Genomic DNA, 23,495 nt, shown 5'->3' with positions numbered 1-23,495 from the left:
AATAAATATAAAACTTATATTGCGCATATACAATAGAAATATTTTCATATGCGCATATAACAGCAATAAGATCAAATTAATAAATCGGTTAAAAGCCATCATAAAATTGTATAAGTAAATCAATTAAAAGCTATCTTGAAAAAGTATGTTTTAATAGCTTGTTTAAAAGGTGTGAGCATCTGAATGTTCCTGATCTCCGCCGAAAGACTGTTCCATAGTTTCGGAGCAGCTGACTGAAAGGCTCGGTCACCAAGCGTAGGTAGGCACCGCGCTTTGGCTGGTACCAACAGAGTTGCATTCCTGGACCTAATAACCAAACCTTTATTACTTACGAAAAATACCATGACAGTTTTTTACAATGGGTTACCAACTGTGGGTTCATTTGTTTGTTTGTTAAGCGGTGATTTGGATTCTGAAAAATTCAAGCATTTGAAGGAATGACTTCTTTGACTTCTTTGAAACTCCCAATTTATTAATGTGCAAATGAACATGAAATAACTCTTTTATTAAATTATGTCAAGAAATGTTTTAGCTATCACCAGTTGATGAAACGAATATAACTTGGTGGTGTTATGTGTCAAAACAAACTTTAACTATTACTATTTTTAACTCGTCTACACTAAATAATAAACACTGGTTCGGAAAAAGAAGCATCGAAAATTGCAAAAAGGTGGTGGCGGTCGCCTACGAGAGGTGATCGCTTACGACAGCGTCCAACTATAGTGATTTGACTGAGGAAAGTTTGGTGTCGCTCAAGAGTACAGGCAGCCAAATAAGCTAAATATAAGATAACCGTTGAATTATAAAAATTTGTATGGGAATGCAACGGCCAAAGCCAACAAGAAAAACGAGCGTAACATTTTCACACAGGAACTCAGAGATAAAAAAAAAAGGTCGTGTAAAGTTAAAAAAGTGTTGCTCTTAACCTTTATTTTGTTTTCATCATTTTAGGAACACGAAAATACGAGACAGAATACCTTTTGTTCACGATGTTTGAGTCATTTTGCTATGCTTATTTACCACTGTCAAAACAAAATTGTCTGATATGATAACTGTTGACGTCATATTTGTGTGCCACTTCTGACGAGCAAGAAACAGATGCACTTTGGCTAAAAAATGGCTATTTTCGCCTTAACTATCTGCACAAAAACACCAGTTCCTAGGAAACTGATATTTTCTCTCAGTTATTTTGTCATGCTTTAAACTGATATTTGAGGCACTCATGCAAGACGTCTGACACACAATGATATTCATGCCAATTTTTTTTCTCTTTCGTGATGTGTCCAAAGCTCACTCCAGTATGTTTTCCAAGTAGAATTTTGATAGTTCTAATAATAATTCTAATGGTATCTAAAACGCTTATGCAGCACTCCGTAGATAAAACTCTGAAACATTAGAGTTTCCTTTAAAGATAAAAATTGAAACATATCAGGTGTATTTTGATAAGGATCATTTTAATGTCCTGTTAACGAATTGGGATGGGGACAGATCAATCATTCCTAAATTCTCGTGACTGGATATTTGCCGGCTCTCTCTAGTCAGGCTGCTGTACTATAGAAGACTTTCAGACTCAGTTGTTTCAAACACCATTTACGCCGTAATTAAAACAGAAGCCAAATAAAATTAATTGTTTCTGGTTTAATGGGAATTTTAACTGTTCAAAGTTTATTAAAAATATTCGAATTTAAAATAAAGGACAAAGTAGTAATTCCGAACAAGTAATCCAAAGGTGATTGGTTCGACTCCTGTTGGCAGAACTCGGATTTTCTTTTCCTAAGTATACCTGTGTCACTGATTGAATCACCCATCATACATCATTCTCATGTATTCATCAGACTTAAAATATACCATCACATTTATCCCATTGTGCATATATATGCCACACATCGACATTCAAATCAGAGCTATGCAGGATGTTTGTCCCATGAACCTGGTTTAATGGCCTTAGTTCCCACGAGTCTCCCGTAGCTAAGGGGTAGAGCATCCGAACCAGTAATCGGAGGGTTATAGTTTCGACTCCAGTTGGTAGGACTCGGATTTCATTTTCCGAGAATGCCTGTGTAACTGGCTGAAAGAATCACACATCATTCTCAATGAAGTAACTTCTTCGCCTTCTGGCATCGCCAGCTTACTCGTACCCAGTTACTAACGTGTGATTTGGAAAATAATAGCAGAGGTTTGAGACACTTTTTGGTGAAACTAAATGAACAAGAAAACTGATGTTTTTCAGAGAAGGGTCCTTACGCTGCATCCGGATACACGAAGATAACTAAAATCTTCGCAAGCTTTCCATAAATATTTTAGCCGCAGAGTTAACGATTAAAAAGGACAGTAACCCCTTACAAAGATTTTAAAACTTGACCGAAGCATTTCAACGTGTACGTGTGTGGGAGCACTGATCTGTCTGGAGCGCGGTACTGAGCAAACTCGATCCCAGGGAACATCGTCTAACCCACCCCACCCGTAGTAATGAATGGTGAACGACTTTCGGTTACGACAAATTGTTCTTGCGTGACTAGCTAGCGTGACAGCTGAATTTTCTTAATTCCTGGTTTCAACTTGGCTACTCTTCGCTATGTTCTTAAGAAGAAAAGGTTGGTGTCACGTTAGTCAAGCAGCGATATTTTCCCGTCTTCTGTTTTGTAAGTTTAAGATTCAGGAGGTCAGAATCAAAGTGAACGGGTTCTATATCGCTCAGAATCTACAAGAAAAAAAGATCGTCAAAACGACTCACGATTTTACTGTATTCAGTAAACTACAATCTTGTCAATCTCGGGCAGCTAGACAATTACATAACCTTAAAATGCATGGCCACATACGATTTATCAGGATTCAGTTCCGAACGCCAAATAACTTTGATAGAGGTGATAGTAAAGAATCCAAGAGGCGAGAATTTTCGCGGTCCAATTTTGCTCTGAGACTATATATCGGTTTCTCACTTTTTTGTTCCCTTTACCACTGTGTAATTTCAAAAATGTGGGCCGTTTTCTGCATCGTTAATCTACGCAACAAACCAAGAAACAGTCATTTACGTTTTACATCATCACGCCTTGGAAATGGGGAGCTGTGTTATGAATATTTTTCCCGTCATCCGCCCTATTATTCCAAAAGCTGCGCTATTTTCCCGCCTACCGTGCTCCTTTTTCGCAACCATCTTAATTTGGCCTCGAGCGAGGCTCTTTTTTTCGGCAACATGAAGCCCATAACGATGACAGAGTCCAATCAAAAACTGACGCAAATCGTAAGCACAATGATGAAATATTTGACATCTTCTTGTGTTTCTTTACCCTTTTCTTATCGTCTAACCCGAAGCAAGTCAGGGTAGTGTTTTTACTTAAGGTTGATTTTTTGTTTTCGGTTCACTCAAAGTCTTGAACAGAGTTTCCACGCAAAATTCAAGTGATAAACTGCAGACAAGTGTTTTATGATCCAAGCACAGCCTTATTGTAATTCTAGCAAGTAATTCTGCATCAAAATTAGACAAACACTAAACCGAATCTGATTTTATTTCGTCTGCAAGCGAGGCTATTTTTCTCCAAAACGCGGCCCGCAACGAAGACAAATATTTGACATTATCTTATGTTTTTTTACCCTGTGCGCAGGTAGCAATTCTGAATTGTGCGACTTCTGGTTCGGGTCAAAATCCCTTACAGTCTGCTGGTTGTGTTTGTTTGTTTGTTTGTTTGTTTTGTTTTGTGCTTTAATCAAACCCGTGAATTTATAATATTATAAAATTGACGGTAAACCGACGTCCCAGCAATACTGCCTTCTTCAGGGTACAAAACTACCTTGAAGAAGGCAGTATTGCCGAAACGTCCGTTTAAACTCTCTTAACAGTGTCAATTTTTATAACATTTTAAATTCACATTTATTAACCACGGGATAAGAAAGTCTTGTTGTTGTTGTTGTTGTTGTTGTTGTTATACAGTATTATAAATCAAACTCATGAACAGGCTTCCTCCAGGAAATTCAGGCGCAAAAGAGCAGACAAGTGTTTTATGATCCAAACACAGCTTTATTGTTAATTCTAGAAAGTAATTCTGCATCAAAACTAGGCGAGCACTAAACCGAATCTGACTTTATATATCCACTATTCCTTGGTCTTTATGCGATTGTCTATCAAGAATATACTATGTATTTACTTTATTGTTCCATTCACAACTATTTCCGAAACTAATTCAGTGAAAAAAATTTCAAAAAACTAAAAAAAAAACTCAAGCTCTGCAAAATTAACAAATTCCCTGTTGTGTATTATAAGGCAGCAACCAAAAAGCTTTCATTCTACTGCTTATCATAAGTTATTTTAAGCTTGGATCCATGTCTTTCGTTCTTGGTTCTACACCCACTTGTACAGGGCGCTGTTTATGTTGTATCTCGGGCTGTAATGGTTTGCCACTGCCAAGTAAGTATGACCCTTGTACTCAAATGACGTCATATCGTACGCCCCGTGTGTTGGAATCTCTTGGTACTTGATGAACCGCGCTCCAGAGGCCTGGTACACAACTGACTGTGTGTTGTGTTTCTGACTGGAATCGTAGTGATTGGCCACACCCAGGTACGTTTGACCGCTGATCACAAATGGATGGCAAGCGAAGGCTCCACGAGCAGAAATGGACTGAAACAAAACGAATTTGTCACCATTCCACTTGTAAATGAACGAGTTGGTGTTGTAGCTGCTTCCAGAGTAATAATTGGCAAAGGCAAGGAATGTGTGACCATTGATGTTAAAGGACTTCACATCCAATGCTCCATAAGTCTGAAGAGACTGCTGTTTAGCAAAGCGTCCTCCTGACCACTTGAACACAGTGGACTGAACAGAACGCTTCTGTTTGGAGTTGTAATGGTTTGCAAAAGCGATGAAAGTGTCATTGTTTATCACAAACGCCATACATGCATAAGCACCTTCAGTTGCTATCTCCTGAAACTTGTTAAACTTGCCGCTGCTCCATTTGTAGATGACTGATCTAGTGGAGTGGGTTCTTCCATCATAGTGGTTTGCCACTGCGAGGTATTTTTCACCATTTATCTTGAAAAACGTGAAGTGGCTTGCTCCTTTTGTAGATAAGCTCTGAAAGACGACAAACAGCTTTCCATTCTACTGGTAAATAACCGAGTCCAGTTGGTGGGTTCCATCGTAATGATTGGCCACAGCGAGGAAATGTTTACCAGCGATCAAAAAGTACTCAAGACCTTGCGCGCCTCTAGTTTGCAGGCTCTGGTACAAAATAAATTTTCCTGCTGATTCGTCCATCTTGTAGATCATGGAGCTTGTCTTGTACTTTCTAATGTCGCCATGGTAGTTGGCAAAAGCAAGAAACAGACTTCCATCAATGGTGAAATGTTCCACATCTGCAGCTCCTCGGGTTGGTAGGTCCTGAAGTTTTTCAAAGAAGTGAAAACCTGTGTAGCATTCTTAAAAGGAAAGAAAAGGTGGTGTCATTAAGTTTTAGTGAAAACCGGGATTTTACATTATATTGCAATAATTGCATCACTTCATTAAGCCGCCTGTCTTCCCTCTGTTGGTTTCAGGAACATGTATTCAGAGAAAGACTCCTTTGTTCAGTGTAACAATGTAAAAATGTGGCATTATATGATTGTGGCCAATAAAACTACATGTATATCGAGGCATAAAATTTGCAGAAGTGCGTCAAACGTATGCGTAATGCTGGAATTAATGTGATGGTATACGTGAGAAAGATATCTAGGATTCGTACTCTTTTGGGCTTTAAAAACGCATGACTTTCCATGACCTTTGCACTGAGGTTTTCCATGATAAAGGGTTTGAATTTTACAGCGTCAAAAAGGGCAGTGTTTAACTTATTATAGGAAATTAACGCTCTGAAGTGTATCGAGAATTTGGTGCGAAAATAGTGGAAATTAAGCTCTTGGAAATTAATGCACCACTTAATAAAAGACGCGAAAATTAACGTTAACAAAATTAACGCGAATTTTTAAAATTTCGCGTTCATTTCCTATAATAAGGTATTTCTACTGAGTGAAAATGTGTTTCCTGGTTCCCTTTTGTTTAATTTTTGTCCAAAATGACTTTCCATGGCCAAAAATTAAAAACCACGACTTTCCAGATTTTCCATGACCTATGTTAACCCAGCGGATATCGTATTATTGAGTCAGTGACCGTTACAGGCAGTCCCGGAACAAAGAAATCTGAGTTCTCGCAGCAGGAATCGAACCTATTAGAAACAAGTCAGTTTCCCAAATTTATAAATCAAAGCTAACTAAAAGAAATCCGAAGTGGGAAATGGAATTGACCTGAATTCCAATGTCAAAATATCATAAAGAAGCGTTGATTAAATCCAGAATAAAGCTTCAACAAGTAAAGTTCTAGAATTTTTCAAGAGAGAAAACAAAGTGAAAACAACTGTTTGATATGTTTAAGAACAATGAAACTGCGTAAAAAGGTCTGAGAGAGCCACCAAAGTTTTCAAAGTTATAATAGGATTGTAAACGTAATGTAAGAGATAAATGTTCTTACCAGCTGCACAGCAAGCTGATTTACTGGAAGATGAACCCTGAGATGCAAAAAGTACGAAAAAAAAATAGCTTGTTATACTACATAATTATCATCAACAGCAAATGGCTAAAGCTTTAATGTAGTTGAGCAGAAAAAAATGGCTTGTTATACCGAACAGCATATTACCTAAAGCTTCAATTAAGTTAAAGAGTAGTATACTCAAAGCAAGAAAACATTATTACAGTAAAGGCCAACTAAATTTTCCTTACACTTGTTTATATACTGAATGATGAACAAAGAAGAGTAAACATTTCACCACCTTTGCATCACATGTTCCTGGCATTCCTTTCTGTCCTGTTTGTCCTTTTTCTCCTTGTGATCCTTTGTCTCCAGGAGATCCTTTCTCGCCCTCAGTAAAAAGAAAAAATAATTATCAATAAAATTGATTACAATTTATTGTATTTTCAGCTGAATGTCAAAAGTAGTTGACAATTGCTTTTAATTACTTTTATTGTACTTTACTGTAATATGAGATTGGTTAAAAAATGAGCCACTTTGTCAACCAATTAGAAATCAAAAAGAACCCACTTGATACTCGCTCACATGTGTTTCCCTGCACTTGGCCTACACTGTGTTAAGGTGAAGTTGCTTTGAGTTCTGATCACTTTATTCTTTGTTTTGTGCACATTTTTAAAGATGTTGTGATCAGTTAAAGTGGTTATTTTCGCATTCATTCATCTTTCTTTACTGGGAGCTAATCTATCAATGGCACTATTGAGTCATTAGGGTTTTTACTTTAAAGTTTATAAGTAAGTATGTAAGTCCATGTAAGTAATTACCGTAAGTAAGTAAGTTTATTTAATCGCATATCACATATTGCATATGCAAATATGAGCGAAGGCCAGTGCTATTAAAACTAGGTAGCAGTGATTTGACTGGACAAACCTGGTTTTAAAGCCTAATGGTTTCATCGTTAGAACTGTGAAGTTCTTACACATGGACCATGATTGTATATTTTGGAGGAGTTGTATTTGTAAACAGCAAAAACTATTCCTGCATAGCTTTATAAGACGCAGAAAAATAATTAAACCACAGAGAGCAAAATGAACCAGAGTAATACCCCTGAAAGCAACATGGCGATGAAACATTTAGTACCCCCAAATTTGCCTGACCCACCCACCTTTGCCTGGAGTGAGCACAATGTTAAATAAGACAAGACATTAGCTTTACTTTTCATGGTTGAGTAAACATGAGAAATCCTTCAACCATCTATACAGGCTCTTTTGTGTAGGTCCCTTTCATTTTAAAGACAGTAATAGGCTAAGTTCTTCTTTATTTGCCATAAATTGCCCAAAAAAAACGTGAACTCTTGTTCAACTTCTTATCCTCTTCACTACTTACTGTGGAATTAGGTCTACCAGTAATTTTCAAATGCCTCAATAAACTTTAAAGTGCTACTACAATGAAATTATTGCATAATTATCCTTTTCTCTTCAGATTTTGAAAATAGATTACTAAATAGTTACCAGGATTGCAATTTTTATCTCAATATTCACGCTGTAAGTCAGATTACTTTTTCATAGTTTTTGGTTTTCCCTTACTGCCATTATTCGATTCGCAAATGGCCAGGAGCGAGGAAAAAGGGTGGGACAAGCTGAAACCCCTGGGAAGTGAAGTCATACATGTATGCGCAATGCTCAAAACCAACAAGGCTAATTAATATTTTTCCTCTGTTTTACTTTCAGAGGAACTGGAAGGAGAAGATCACAACAACGGCAGTTTACTGTAAAATTATAAAGAATTCCATCAACGTTAAAACTTTTCCTTTAAATATTAAAGGCAAAGTAAAAATACCTTCATGGAAGCATTCCCATCCTTTCCTTACATCCCCACTTCACCTTTCTCTCCCTAAAAAATGAAAAGAAAAGTACATGTAATTACTAAATTATAACTATTAAAAGAACGGATGTTGTCATAGTTACTCCTGGAACGACTACATGTAAACACACTCAAACGTTACGTTCCATTGACTGTATTCTGGAATAAGAATTAAAGGGGAATAGCTGTGAGATTTCTCTTTTTAAATAAATTTGGGATGACATTTCGGCAAACTTTTGCTAATGTACTTTCATTTATTTTTAAATTAAAAGAGCCATTTTGTACTCCAGTAACTCAACAAACCTGTTATGAGGGAGTTATTGTGATCATTGCATGTATTTCTATTCTGAAATAGGGTCAATCAAACGCACCCTAAAACTCTTTCAACTGTGTTATAGCATCTTGTCTTCAGGTTTGTCATGCAATCCTCCCCTATGAGATTGCATGACTAGCCCAAAGAGCATCTGCACGGAAACTTACTGTATTATGATCTTGAGAACATTCTTTTTATACATGACTTGTACAGTCTGTTTTGATCATTATTTTTTAAGTCAATAAGTGAGACAGAACTCAAATTAATTGAGAACCTTAAATATTTGAATCTGGAAAAATGTCATTACTTCACTCAATGTTGGATAGTAATCATAGACAATAGTCATCTTTACATGTGCAATAAAATACAAAACAATAATGAGTACATGTACCTTAATACCAGGATTACCATCCAGTCCCCGCATCCCTACTTCACCTTTGTCTCCCTGATAAATGAGAAAAAAAGGTAAAAACTAAATTCTTCTAACATCAACAAAAGCAAGATGAAAAAAAAAACACTATTAACCTTTGCTCCAGCTCTGCCATCCTGTCCATCTTTTCCTGTGTTATAAATAAGGGTCATGAAAAAATCATCAATCATTAATTTTTGTCTGTACACACAAGTATGAGCTGAATGTTTCAGTCTTGAAAGGTTAATAATTAACAATTATTCTACGAGCATGCATTAGATATGAGATGATAGATAGCCAACGAGGCGCGTAGCGCCGAGTTGGCTATAATCATCTCATATCCAACAAGCGCGGGTAGAATAATAATTTGTTTTATTGAACACAATCAAGAAAAATTGCTAGATCTTACTGATTTCGCTGTGCAAGAATAAACAGCAGAAAATTTAATCGTCGCCATTTCTCGGCCATGGTATACTGGCTCATATACCATGGCCGCTAAGCCAATCAAATCCCTCGAATTGCATTATACAATGATTCAGTTTTTAATAATTACGTATATATAATATTTATTAAGTGCTACTGTAATTCAAAATTTTATCTTACCGGTAGTTTCCTTTTATCTTACAGCATTCAAAAGTATTAAGGAAGAAAGTACTAGCCAAACCAAATTTTAAGTACAAGTAATTTCAATAGTAAGCTCAACTATTTCAAGCTTAATTTCCACATTTGGTTTGCCTTCATCACACAATACAAAAATCTCCGTAAACTCTACAGCTGTACTGTACAATGGGCTGAGTGGAAAATTGTGATGTCATCGTATCCTTTCACTTCACTGAGACTCATCACCATTATCTTGAAAACTGCCACTCTCGTTAGAACTGAAATGAGAGCCTTAATATTCTTTTAAAGTAAGGAACGAACTTTTTCTCACTTTTGTATATGTCGCCAAGATGATAAGATGATGTCATGAGAGGGAAGTTGCTACACAAACTTTCCCTGCTCAAGACTAGTTGCTGATTGAGTAATGGTGGACACATTTTTCTTTACTTTTGGGTAGCCTATTAAGGGTATACTTTTGTCAGGCTGGTGGAATTATATCTTTTCTTGCAGTTTAAGGTACTGTATGAATATTACCAGCCGAAGCACAAAATTCTTGTTTCATAAATTTTCGATTTTTGTGGCAGCTATAAGCTCTTTAAAATAATAATTACTGACGTAAAATGTATATTGGGAAGCTTGTGGTTGATGACAGTTTGTCTGTCAGTTCCCAGATTGTCTAAAAATTTGTCCACACAAGTTATATGCATGTAGATACATGTACATGTTACCAATTACTACTGACAGTGAGGCCTGAATTTTGGCCAGATTTTTTTTATTAAGATTCTAATATTAAGCCCCATCAACATAATTTCTTAGTTAGTTTCCAATTTTTACTTTCATTTATTTCTATTTTTTAACACTAGAAGGTGGTTGTGTGTTGTGTGTACATGTGCAGTAAGAGAGTTTACCAAGATTAGTGTTGAGTTAGCTCTATTTTAAATAACAGCAAATGTTGTAGGTTAAAATGAATACAGGTTAAAATAGATTGATTTGTATTTTCCTTTGTTAGGGTTGGGTAATTAATATCTGAAACAAAGGTTAAGGAAAATACCAATTAATCAACCTAGGTTAAAATCATTTTAACCTGGGATTCATTTTAACCTACAACATATGCACCTCCTGGGGTTTAAGCTTGGGCCTTTCAACATATCCACTGAACTAGCCAATATGTGATGTAAACTTCAATTAATTTGTTTGCAAATATTTTAAACTTCATAAATGTACACAGTAACATGTGAGACATCTCTGAAAATCTGACCAACCTGAATGCTTGTAACACTCAAGGTAAGATGAAAGGAAAATATATTATACAGAAATTGTGCCAACAATAATAAGTTATAATGTGCTCAATATCCCACAATTTGATTGAAATAAGAACATTATTATACAGTCATTAAAGTACTTGAAGAGAAAAATATATTGAATTCTTGAAAAAATTTGACTACATCACCACTGACTCCATCGCGTCCATCTTTCCCGGTGAAAGTAGAAAATCAAAATGATATTGACACCCACATTTAAGCTGATTAGAAACTTGCATTGTTTTATACATGAAGCTGCAGCAGGAGGACCTGAGGCAGTGCAAACGTAGTTACTAAAACAAGGAATGACCTAAAATGACTTAAAATGATCTAAAATCACCTAAAATGACCTAAAATGATCTAAAATAACCTAAAATGATCTAAAATGACCTAAAATGATCTAAAATAAATCCGAAATATTCTAAAATGATCTAAATGAAGTGAAACCAAGATAAAATTACAGAATTACAGAACTGAGTGCTTTAACCAAAAAGGCGGATACAAGGAAGCTGCTGTGAACTGCCGGAAATACCGAAGAAGACTTGAAAAGTGCCGATGGTTGCACGTAAGCTGATTCGATGACAAAGTTGCGTAAACAAACCGCACTAGAGCGAATCTCTTTTTTTGGTCGGTCTAAAAGACCCAAAAATATTGACACCGCCCAATTTTTTTGGGGTTCGTTTTCCGGTCGCACATTAAAAGCCACACGACAAGGCTAAATTCTTGTGTAAACACTGATAAATTAACGCTTTTGTAAACAATGTAATTAAAGGCATATACAGTAACACGCAGTTAACAAGTCAAGGGTAGCACATGAATAAAAGATAACTCTGTGTCAGTTCCATGTAAAATAGCTGCATCAATCAAAACCGCAATGCTGGGCGAATCATAGAACTTTGCTTCATACCAATCAAAACCACGTTGCTGAGCGAAACTTGGAACTTCGCACCAATCAAAACCACGTTGCTGGGGAAAAACTAGACACTTTGCATCAATCAAAGCCGCGGTTGTGATACAGTAATTATCGGGAATTTCCCTGAAGAAGTCTCCGATACAGACAAAACGCGTCGGAAATAAACAAAAAGTATACAACTACAAGAAGTCTTCCTAGTCTTTGTTATAAAATTTAAAAAAAATAAAATCATTTAAGATTATTTTAGATCATTTTAGGTCATTTTAGATTAATTTTAGATCATTTTAGGTCATTTTAGATCATACAGTACTTTGCAGGTTTAAAAGACAAGCACGGTTCAAGTTATTGAGGGTAAAATTATATAGAAAATGCTTTGAGTTAACGGAAGATTCGAGTTATCAAGGGGTCGAGCTACCATGGGTAAAATTATAGTCAATGCACTGTAAGACGGAAATCCAGGGGAACTCGGTTTTGGTTTGAGTTACAAAAAGTACATGTACTGCCACTGTAAAACTAAAGCAGCCATTTATTTATGGCCCAATAGTTTAATCTGTACAGCACAATTCTAAATTAATTAAAAGATTCCTGAAACATTTAATAAGGCTCAGGTTACATACAGCTGTACGTGTACATGTACATAATAAGTATTTATGTTTAATTAACACTTTTTTTTGAAGTTACTGAATACACACCATTTTGCCCATCTTTTCCATCCTTCCCTGCAAAAAATTAAAGGAAATATTATTTACAGTAAAAGACAGATGAAAACTACAGAACACATCATTGAGGGCAAAACACTGTGAGACTTGGGATCTATATGTCAAGTAAAGCTGGTTCTTAAAATTTTAATCCACAAACACAGTTTAATTGCCACTGTTTGCTTGTTTGTTTGATAATGGAGATCACAAGATAATTTATTTTACTAATATATAAACGCTTAAGCTTACATGTTTGATCTAGTGAAAACAGCGTTCCGATTCCAGAACGTAAGCAACGGAGGCGTAAGCGGAGTCGGAAGAAAATGAAAACGTTCTGATTCTTCTGACTCAGATTCCGTCGCGCTTATGACTCCGCTTACGACTCTGATTTTTGATTTTCACTAGGTCATAAGCGCTCTTACGACTCCGCTTACGACTCTGACTCAGACTCCGTCGCTAGTGAACACCAGCCTTTATTTACCCAATAGTTACAGCTAGTATTTGTGTAGCACAATTCTAAACAGGAAGATTCTTGAAACATTTAACAAGGTTGAGGTTACATGATGCAGGCTGTAAATGCAGTCTACATGTACTTTAAGTATTTATGTTTAATAACATTTTTTATTGAAGTTATTAAATACACACCATTTTGCCCATCTTTTCCATCCTTCCCTGCAAAAAATTAAAGGAAATATTATTCATTATTTGGAACAGTGTCAAAGACACAGTTCACAGGATATAAAACAATCACATTCTTAAAATATTCTGTCATGAGCAAATGTCTTAATTCTGCCAAAACGGAGAGAGTATTCCAACAGCGCTATGTTAAAGACCCATTCCACTCTTTGTGCTTTGCGCACCATGATTTGAATTTTGAATTAATTGCATCTTGCTGTCAAACTGAAGTGTTCTTTCATGGTACGTCAGACTAATTGTTTAATCCTACAACATTGCGTCTCCCCACCCCCCACCCCCCTTAAAATAACTGACAACTTAGTCACTGCCTAAGAAATGAACACATTCTGTCATTTTAATGTTCAGTCACTTTGCAGCTGAGAGAGTTTGCTACAAAACTGAGGCATAAATTTAAAGTAAAATATCTTACAATGGATATGAAGACGTGTATGGTAAATTGAAAAAAGGGGCCTAATAGGGATCAAACGGTCAACAGTGACTTGTACAGGGCTTGAACAATCGATGAAACCGATGATCGGAAAATCAATTGATCAATCAATGACAATCGATGCCTTGTTAGTTAATTGGCATCGATTGGCATCGGCCAATCGATGACCAATCGATAATCACACAAAAGTGGTCGCAACTCATCGATTGTCATCGATTGGTGTTAAAAAAAATTCGGTATTCCACACGTTCCAGCATGTACGTATACGCGCTCGCAGTACGCACAAATGTTTCAGATTTGAATTCGTTCACCAGATTGTTTGTATGCAGATGCGACTGGAGACGAGTGACCTCTGAATGGTGGGTGATGTAATTATACTGAATTGTAATAAAATAAACCAGAATAAACGTGAATAGGCTTCGGTAATCATTTTATTACTTCTTTGTCACAACAAAGGTGCATAAAGTAAACATGCCAAAAAACATTTTGATATCTTTTGTTAAAAATGATGAAATAAGACCTTCAATCACCTGCCAAATAATTCTAGAATGACGAGAGGAACGAAATCAACCCAATTCTTGAAAGAAACTACTTCTGATCTGTTCTAGCACATTTTGGAAACAAAAATGCGAGAACTTGAAAAACATTAGCCTAATATTTTTCAAGTTTCAATCCAAACCAGTCTACCCTGTCTCTGGCCAGAGGCACTAATCGACAGTTTTATTGCACTGGGGTGATAATTTTTAACAAACTTGACAATTATTTCGTTGTTTCTGCTGACAGTCAAACCGTGATTATTGGGTTTTGAAATGACAGCAAATTTTCGTGATACTTCCTTTTTAAATGGGTGAGAGAGACCATATCAAGAAACTTAGAGCTGCGCGGGAAAAACCCAACAACACAACATGTACAGCCTCCGTCCGAAACACAGTTACCACCGGTCACAAGAGAACTATAGGCCACAGTTTGGACTTAGATTCTTTTTGTAAATCTTGACTGAAAATAAAACGCATCAAAAATGAGAACCAATCGATGACCATCGATGTCAATTAACTCATCGATTGGCCTTGATAATCGATGAAATCAATAATCACAAAAAACCGTGCATCGATTGTTCATCGATTATCAATATCAATCGATTAATTGGCATCGATTGTCATCGATTGATCGATTGATCTTCCGATCATCGGTTTCATCGATTGTTCAAGCCCTGCTTGTAACAGATCAAGGGGAATTGATTGGTCACTCACCATAATAACAATATAAAGATTTTCAATTTACTTACCTTCTTTACAGCCACAGGCTTGAGAAACAGCTCCACAGCTTTTTGACTTGCTTGTGGGTACATTAGTCTATAATTTAGAAACATAAAAGACTGCATGTACACGTATGCCACCCAAATGATGGATAAGATTCTGCCATTATGATTACAAGTTTACTTTGTTTGGCAATTCGGGAGATTGATTGCATTGTAAGGCAATGCAATATTCTCTCACTTAAAACATAACGAAATTCCACACCGACTAGAACAAAAATAATCAATTCCTCATACAGTGGTGAAGACAAAAATTCGCACAGTCCTACATAGTCCTTACTTGGCCCAAGAAATCCCGCTCTGAGTATAATTATCAACCAACAATCTTTCACCATGCAGCCCCTAATCCTCGCTAAAAATCGCTGGAATTATACTTGTATTCTGAATATCAAATTCTTTTCTCTTACGAACATTAACCAAACGTAAGTTTCTTCAAAACCTTTGCAGCACAAATTCTTTATAGCCAGGCATTTCTACAATGCGTGGAGACTGGGCAGCGCATTTTGTGGGAAGGAGGTGAGCGGAAGGGCGCAAAGTGCTACCCTGCCCAGGGGACTGGATTAAGTTAAAAGAATACTATAATTCGGCCAGAAGCATATATGCTTCTGATTCGGCGTATGAGTTGGTTTCCTAAATTCTGGATAAATCAGTTCCTCCCAAGTTTTGCTTTTTCAAATTGAATATACCCTTCTAGAAATAGTTCCAGCGCCAAAATTTAGAGGCGAGTTTTTGATTCACGATGATAGAGTTTTTTTGAAAACAAAAAGTGCAAGAAACCACTTCACTGACCGCTTCCAAAATTGTTAGCTATATATATCCAACTCATTTCTCAGGCGTTACCTGATTTGCAGACTTTTTCTGCGTTTTTCCTAAAGAACCAGCCAAGAAAACTCCTAACGCCAACACGAAGAAAAAGCGAAACATTTTGATCCTCTCTCCTCAGAAGTCAACTGGTAATATTCAACGTGTAGCTCAGTAAAAAAGACTTCCGCTCTTTGGTTTATTTGACTGATGAACGTGAAAAATCAAGTTGTTGTTTATGATGTTTACATCAACAATTAAGGAGGGTGGGTGGAGTGGGAGGGTGGAGAGAAGGGGGGCGACCTGGGGGTGACTCTGAGTGTTTTCAATAGTGAAGTACGTAACGCAATCTTCTTTGATTCTTTGTATTTTACACCTGAATGGCCAAATACATAACCCTTTTACTTTTGATCAATGTCAACCATAAATTATACTATTTCAGCTTAGAAACCGTGACCTCGAATAAGAAAACACTTTGTCCAGTATGATGATCTGTCATTTGTTTTTTTTCTTTTTTTTTTTTTGTTTTTTTTACATCTTTGTACGGGGAAGGGGGTGGGGTGGGGAGGGAGCAAGCATGTCAAATTAACAATGTTTCAGGAAAACGAAGTCAAAAAATTGTAGATTAAGATGAATCGTAAAGAAAAATTTGTTGAAGTGAAAGTTAAGACACAAGACCGATTACTCAGGAAGAATTCAAGGGATATGATCGATACAGATGTGGCAAAAAGGCTGCCTGACTATTAAATTAATTTTGTCGTGGATTTTTGTCCTGCTGAGTGCAATATCAACAACGCAACTAAATCGTTCACAGAACTTCACCCCAAGAGTTTAGTTGGCTTCTCTGAGCCTTGGATTTAATTTTGTGGAGGGTGAAACAATTTCAAGAGCCGGGAAAAGCTGCTGAAAATTTCTTGCGTTGTTAATTTATTGCACTTCTTAGACTGCGAACATTTCTTATGCCGCTAGTTCTTTTAGTTTCAGTCACAGGGGATCGACGATTGAAAGTGACTTGAAAAATCGGCTTAAGAAAAAGTAGAGGACAAGATCTTGAGACAATGCCAGAGTAAACTTTGTTGTTTAATTTATGACTCGGAACTGTTCTTCATAAGAGATCAATATTACGCTCAAACTCGACAAACAAACAGTCTGACTTGTTCCGCTCAAAAAAGTTTCTTAATTAGTTCTGAAAATTTTATTGATAATTAACCGGATGTTGCTAAAACGAGGAACGAGGAACGGGGAACGGGGAATGGGGAATGGGGAATGGGAAATGGGAAATTGGAACTTTAAATGGGACAATAAAAATGGGAAATTATTATTATTATTATTATTATTATTATTATTATTATTATTATTATTATTATTATTATTATTATTATTATTGGATTAATTGTTTATAATGCGGAAAAGATATTTTCAGTTGCGATTTAATCGATCTCCACGCTTTAGTTTTCAAACGTTCTGCGCCAAAATAAATGGAAAGGGATAATTTGATGATAACGGGAAAAGTTACCTTCCCTTGTTTTATCTCAAGCTAAGCAAGTAACGAAAATATTTTCATAGATATTGCCAATCAAAATTCAGAGGCGGGAATAATTTTGGTTACCATCAAAAATCGGGGCCTCGGTCGGGCGTCACCCTCTAAGGACGAGATTGCTTGCAGAAAACCCATGGAAGTTCATGAGTTGGTTGCATCACGCGCATCCAATATTTATGCAAATTCACTTGTAAATAATAACAATAAATGCTTTGTTTATAGTGGAAATGCACTTAGCTATCCAAAGCTAGTTTACAGGCATTCCACTCAGAAATTAGTCAGAAACTAGTCAAACTCCGCTTCTTCGTTTAAAACCAAATACAGGAAAAATTTGCTTATAAACCAAAAGTAATGTAGAGTTCTTCACCGTCATCCGTTCGCTAAGCACGTTCTTTTTCTTTTTCTTTTTCAAACCTTCCCAAATAATTTTCTCTTCCACCGAAATAATTTTCTCTTCCATCGTAAGCAGTGCCCAACTCGAAAGCAGCATGCTCCTTTGGGCACTGCTCACACTAAACCAAACAAATTTATCCTAATTCTTTTGAATTCTCCTTGTAATATATAATGGTAATTGAACTGAGTGGAGTGCAATTTGGTCTGAAATCATACGCGTGATTTCAAAATAGAACGAGCGCGCAGCACGAGTTTGATTTGAAATCACAAGTATGATTTCAGACCAAAATTGCAGGACACAAAGTTCAATTACCACTTTATTACACCTATTTTGAAATCACAGAGTATCATTGTCAATATTAATATTCTTTTTTTGTTACTTCATTTCCATTTTGATGGGCTAAAGAAACGATGCGATTTAGAGCAAAAAATGGTGCAATTTGGGAATAAATCGCACTGTTGAGAGCCAATCTGATTGCAGGGATCACCAGTGATTTCAAAATTGGTGTAATAAAAATGTTTATTGTTTTTTTTATGTATTGTATTAAATCTCGTTGTACGTGTGAAAATAGAATTGAATTGAATTGAATTGCCCAAAAAGAAATTAGAAATTAGTCACTCAGGAATCAGCTTCTACTGGTTGTGAAAGTAAAATGATTTGTTAATTATATTTGATTTTTCAGTTTCGCTGCAACCGCTAACTTGGAAAGTGAGGAAAGTGCACAGTGTGTGATCACAGTTTATCTATAATAAATAATAAATATAAAACTTATATTGCGCCTATACAATAGAAATATTTTCATATGCGCATAACAGCAATAAGATCAAATTAATAAATCGGTTAAAAGCCATCATAAAAATGTATAAGTAAATCAATTAAAAGCTATCTTAAAAAAGTATGTTTTAATAGCTTGTTTAAAAGGTGTGAGCATCTGAATGTTCCTGATCTCCGCCGGAAGACTTTTCCATAGTTTCGGAGCAGCCGACTGAAAGGCTCGGTCACCAAGCGTAGGTAGGCACCGCGCTTTGGCTGGTACCAACAGAGTTGCATTCCTGGACCTACTAACCAAACCTTTATTACTTACGAACAATACCATGACAGTTTTTTACAATGGGTTGCCAACTATGGGTTCATTTGTTTGTTTGTTGAGCGGTGATTTGGATTCTGAAAAATTCAAGCATTTGAAGGAATGACTTCTTTGAAACTCCCAATTTATTAATGTGCAAATGAACATGAAATAACTCTTTAATTAAATTATGTCAAGAAATGTATGAGCTATCACCAGTTGATGAAACGAATATAATTTGGTGGTGTTATGTGTCAAAACAAACTTTAATTATTACTATTTTTAACGCGTCTACACTAAATAATAAACACCGGTTCGGAAAAAGAAGCATCGAAAATTGCAAAAAGGTGGTGGCGGTCGCCTACGAGAGGTGGTCGCTTACGACAGCGTCCAACTATAGTGATTTGACTGAGGAAAGTTTGGTGTCGCTCAAGAGTACAGGCAACCAAATTAGCTAAATATAAGATAACCGTTGAATTATAAGGATTTGTATGGGAATGCAACGGCCAAAGCCAACAAGAAAAACGAGCGTAACATTTTCACACAGGAACTCAGAGATAAAAAAAAAGGTAGTGTAAAGTTAAAAAAAGTGTTGCTCTTAACCTTCATTGTTTTTTTCATCATATTAGGAACACGAAAATACGAGACAGAATACCTTTTGTTTACGATGTTTGAGTCATTTTGCTATGCTTATTTACCACTGTCAAAACAAAATTGTCTGATATGATAAGTGTTGACGTCATATTTGTGTGCCACTACTGACGGGCAAGAAACAGATGTACTTTGGCTAAAAAATGGCTATTTTCGCCCTAACTATCTGCACAAAAACACCAGTTCCTAGGAAAGTGATATTTTCTCTCAGTTATTTTGTCATGGTTTAAACTGATATTTGAGGCACTCATGCAAGACGTCTGACACACAATGATATTCATGCCAATTTTTTTCTCTTTCGTGATGTGTCCAAAGCTCACTCCAGTATGTTTTCCAAGTAGAATTTTGATAGTTCTACTAATAATTCTAATGGTATCTAAAACGCTTATGCAGCACTCCGTAGATAAAACTCTGAAACATTAGAGTTTCCTTTAAAGATAGAAATTGAAACATATCAGGTGTATTTTGATAAGGATCATTTTAATGTCCTGTTAACGAATTGGGATGGGGACAGATCAATCATTCCTAAATTCTCGTGACTGGATATTTGCCGGCTCTCTCTAGTCAGGCTGCTGTACTATAGAAGACTTTCAGACTCAGTTATTTCAAAGACCATTTTCGTTAATTAAAACAGAAGCCAAATAAAATTAATTGTTTCTGGTTCAACGGGAATTTTAACTGGTCAAAGTTTATTAAAAATATTCAAAGTTTAAAACAATGGACAAAGTAGTAATTCCGAGCTAGTAATCCAAAGGTGATTGGTTCGACTCCTGTTTGGCGAACTTGGATTTTCTTTTCCTAAGTATACCTGTGTCACTGACTGAATCACCCATGCATCATTCTCATGTATTCACCAGCCTTAAAATATACCATCACATTTATCCCATTGTGCATATATATGCCACACATCAACATTCAAATCAGAGCTATGCAGGATGTTTGTCCCATGAACCTAGTTTAATGGCCTTAGCTCTCACGAGTCTCCTGTAGCTCAGTGGTAGAGCATCCAAACCAGTGATCGGAAGGTTATACTGTGGTTCGACATCCTGTTGGTACGACTCGGATTTCATTTTCCGAAAATGCCTGTGTAACTGAAAGAATCACACATCATTTTCAAGGAAGTAACTTCTTCGCCTTCTGGCATCGCCGGCTTACTCGCACCGAGTTACTAATGTGTGATTGGAAAATAATAGCAGAGGCTTAAGACATTTTTTGGTGAAACTAAATGAACAAGAAAACTGATGTTTTTCAGCGAAGGCATCCCGATCCACGGAATGACTAAAATCTTTGTAAGTTTTCCCTAAAATATTTTAGCCACAGAGTTGACGATTGAAAAGGACAGTAACCTCTTACAAAATTTTGAAAACTTGACCGAAATATTTCACAGTGTACGTGTGTGGGAGCACTGATCTGTCTGGAGCGCCGTTCTGAGCAACCTCGATCTCAGGGAACCTTGTCTAACCCACCCCACCCCTAATAATGAATGTTGAACGATTTTAGGTTAAGGCAAATTGTTCTTGCGTGATCAGCTAGCGTGACAGCTAAATTTTCTTAATTCCTGGTTTCAACTTGGCTACTCTTCCCTATGTTCTTAAGAAGAAAAGGTTGGTGCCGTCTTCTGTTTCGTAAGTTCAAGATTAAGGAGGTCAGAATCAAAGTGAACAGGTTCTAAATCGCTCTGAATCTACAAGAAAAAAAAGAGTCTCAAAACGATTCACGATTTTACTGTAGTCAATACACTACAATCTTGTCAATCTCGGGCAGCAAGACAACTACAAAGCCTTAAATTGCGTGCACCGCCTTGCGAAAACACAGCTGAAATGGCCACGTAAATGCGTCCCCTTCCACCCTACCCTCCCTAAGTGCAGACGATTTATCAGGATTCAGTTCCGACCGCCTAATAACTTTGATAGAGGTGATAGTAAAGAATCCAAGAGGCAAGAATTTTCGCGGTCCGATTTTTTCTGAGACTATATATCGGTTTCTCACTTTTTCGTTCCCTTTACCACTGCTTAATTCAAAAGCTGTTAGACATTCTCTGCATCGTTAATCTACGCAACAAACCAAGAAACAGTCATTTACGTTTTACGACATCATGCCTCGGAAATGGAAAGCTGTGTTATGAATATTTTTTCCCGTCATCCGCCCTATTATTCCAAAAGTTGCGCTATTTTTCCTCTGACCGTGTTCCTTTTCCGCAACCCTCCTTATTTCGTCCGCGAGCGAGGCTATTTTTTTTCCCGCAACATCCGGCCATAACGGTGACAGAGTCCAATCAAACACTGACGGAAATCGTAAGCACAACGATGAAATATTTGACATTTATGTGTTTCTTTACCCTAGCTACTACCGGTTTCCGGTCAAAGTTTCTTATCATCTCACCGGCACCAAGTCAGGGTAGTGTTTTTACTTAAGGCTGTTTTTGTTTTTTATGTTGTTGTTTTCGATTGACTCAAACTCTTGAACTGAGTTTCCACGCAAAATTCAGGTGATAAACTGTAGACAAGTGTTTTATGATCCAAACACAGCTTTAATGTTAATTCTAGAAAGTAATTCTGCATCAAAACTAGGCGAGCACTTATTAACCGAATCTGATTTTGTATCTCCACTATTCCTTGGACTTTATGCGATTGCCTATCAAGAATACTATGTATTATCTTTATTGTTCCATTAACAACTTTTTCCCAAACTGATTCATCATTGCAAAATAAACAAATCCTTCCCTGTTGTGTATTATAAGTCAGGAAACAAAAAGCTTTCATTCTACTGCTAATCATAAGTTATTTTAAGCTTGGATCCAGATCTTTCGTTCTTGGCTCTACACCCACTTGTACAGGGCGCTGTTTATGTTGTGTTTCTTGCTGTAATAATTTGCCACTGCCAAGTAAGTATGACCTTTGTACTCAAATGACGTTATACCAAACGCTCCGTATGTTGGAATCTCTTGGTACTTAATGAACCGCGCTCCAGAGGCCTGGTACACAACTGACTGTGTGTTGTGTTTCTGACTGGAATCGTAGTGATTGGCCACACCCAGGTACGTTTGACCGCTGATCACAAACGGATGCCAAGCGAGGGCTCCACGAGTAGAAATGGACTGAAACAGAACGAACTTGTTACCATTCCACTTGTAAATGAACGAGTTGGTGTTGTGGCTGCTTCCAGAGTGATAATTGGCAAAGACGAGGAATGGGTGACCATTGATGTTAAAGGACTTCACATCGAATGCTCCATAAGTCTGAAAAGACTGCTGTTTAACAAAGTGTCCTCCTGACCACTTGAACACAGTGGACTGAACAGAATACTTCTGCTGGGGGTTGTAATGGTTTGCAAAAGCGATGAAAGTGTCATTCTTTATTAGAAACGCCGTGCATCCTATGGCTCCTTCAGTTGCTATCTCCTGAAACTTGTTAAACTTGCCGCTGCTCCATTTGTAGATGACTGATTTTGTGGACTGGGTTCTTCCATCATTGTAGTTTGCCACTGCGAGGTATTTTTCACTATTTACAATGAAAAACGTGAAGTGGCCTGCTCCTTTTGTAGATATTCTCTGAAAGACAACAAACAGCTTTCCATTCCACTGGTAAATAACCGAGTCCAGTAGGTAGGTTCCATCGTAATGACTGGCCACAGCGAGGAAATGTTTACCAGCGATTGAAAAGTACTCAAGACCATACACGCCTCTTGTTTTCAGGGTCTGGTACAAAATAAATTTTCCAGTTGATTCGTCCATCTTGTAGATTATGGAGCTTGTCTTGTACTTTCTTATGTCGCCATGGTAGTTGGCAAAAGCAAGAAACAGCCTTCCATCAATGGTGAAATGTTCCACATCTGTTGCTCCTCGGGTTGGTAGGTCCTGAAGTTTTTCAAAGAAGTGAAAACCTGTGGAGCATTCTTAAAAGGAAAGAAAAGGTTGTATCATTAAGTTTCAGGGATTTTACATTACATTGCAATAATTACATCACTTCATTAAGACGCCTGTCTTCCCTCTGTTTGTTTCAAGACTCCTTTGTTCATTGTA

General features: G+C 36.8%; 2 protein-coding genes and 1 pseudogene across 3 annotated transcripts in view; all 3 read right to left on the bottom strand.

Annotated features, from left to right (window-relative positions):
• LOC146462344 (thrombospondin-type laminin G domain and EAR repeat-containing protein-like) overlaps positions 1-10,543 on the bottom strand; it is a 45,060-nt gene extending 34,517 nt beyond the window's left edge. Inside the window, exons 1-2 of the mRNA XM_085085905.1 lie at positions 9,189-10,543; positions 9,055-9,108 (exon numbers count right to left, since the gene is read on the bottom strand). Of these exons, the coding sequence (XP_084942031.1) occupies positions 9,055-9,108; positions 9,189-9,263 (129 nt within the window). The 5' untranslated portion in view covers positions 9,264-10,543. The remainder of the gene's footprint in view (positions 1-9,054; positions 9,109-9,188) is intronic.
• On the bottom strand, positions 4,093-8,450 carry LOC146462345 (uncharacterized; annotated as a pseudogene). Its single transcript, XR_014857178.1, has 4 exons — positions 8,327-8,450; positions 6,792-6,881; positions 6,494-6,530; positions 4,093-5,412 (listed from the first exon to the last, which is right to left on the bottom strand). The product of XR_014857178.1 is annotated as an uncharacterized LOC146462345 (transcript).
• An 11,350-nt stretch (positions 10,544-21,893) lies between the features above and the next one.
• The window catches only part of LOC146462342 (uncharacterized), a 52,719-nt gene continuing 51,117 nt past the window's right edge, over positions 21,894-23,495 (bottom strand). The window contains exon 7 of the mRNA XM_085085887.1: positions 21,894-23,368. Within this exon, the coding sequence (XP_084942013.1) occupies positions 22,293-23,368 (1,076 nt within the window). The 3' untranslated portion in view covers positions 21,894-22,292. The remainder of the gene's footprint in view (positions 23,369-23,495) is intronic.

The sequence above is a fragment of the Pavona decussata genome, unplaced genomic scaffold, assembly GCF_977016875.1.
Source record: "Pavona decussata unplaced genomic scaffold, jaPavDecu1.1 SCAFFOLD_190, whole genome shotgun sequence".
Classification (NCBI taxonomy): domain Eukaryota; kingdom Metazoa; phylum Cnidaria; class Anthozoa; order Scleractinia; family Agariciidae; genus Pavona; species Pavona decussata.
Note: the sequence above shows the minus strand (reverse complement) of the source record. Positions and strands in the feature narration are given on the sequence as shown.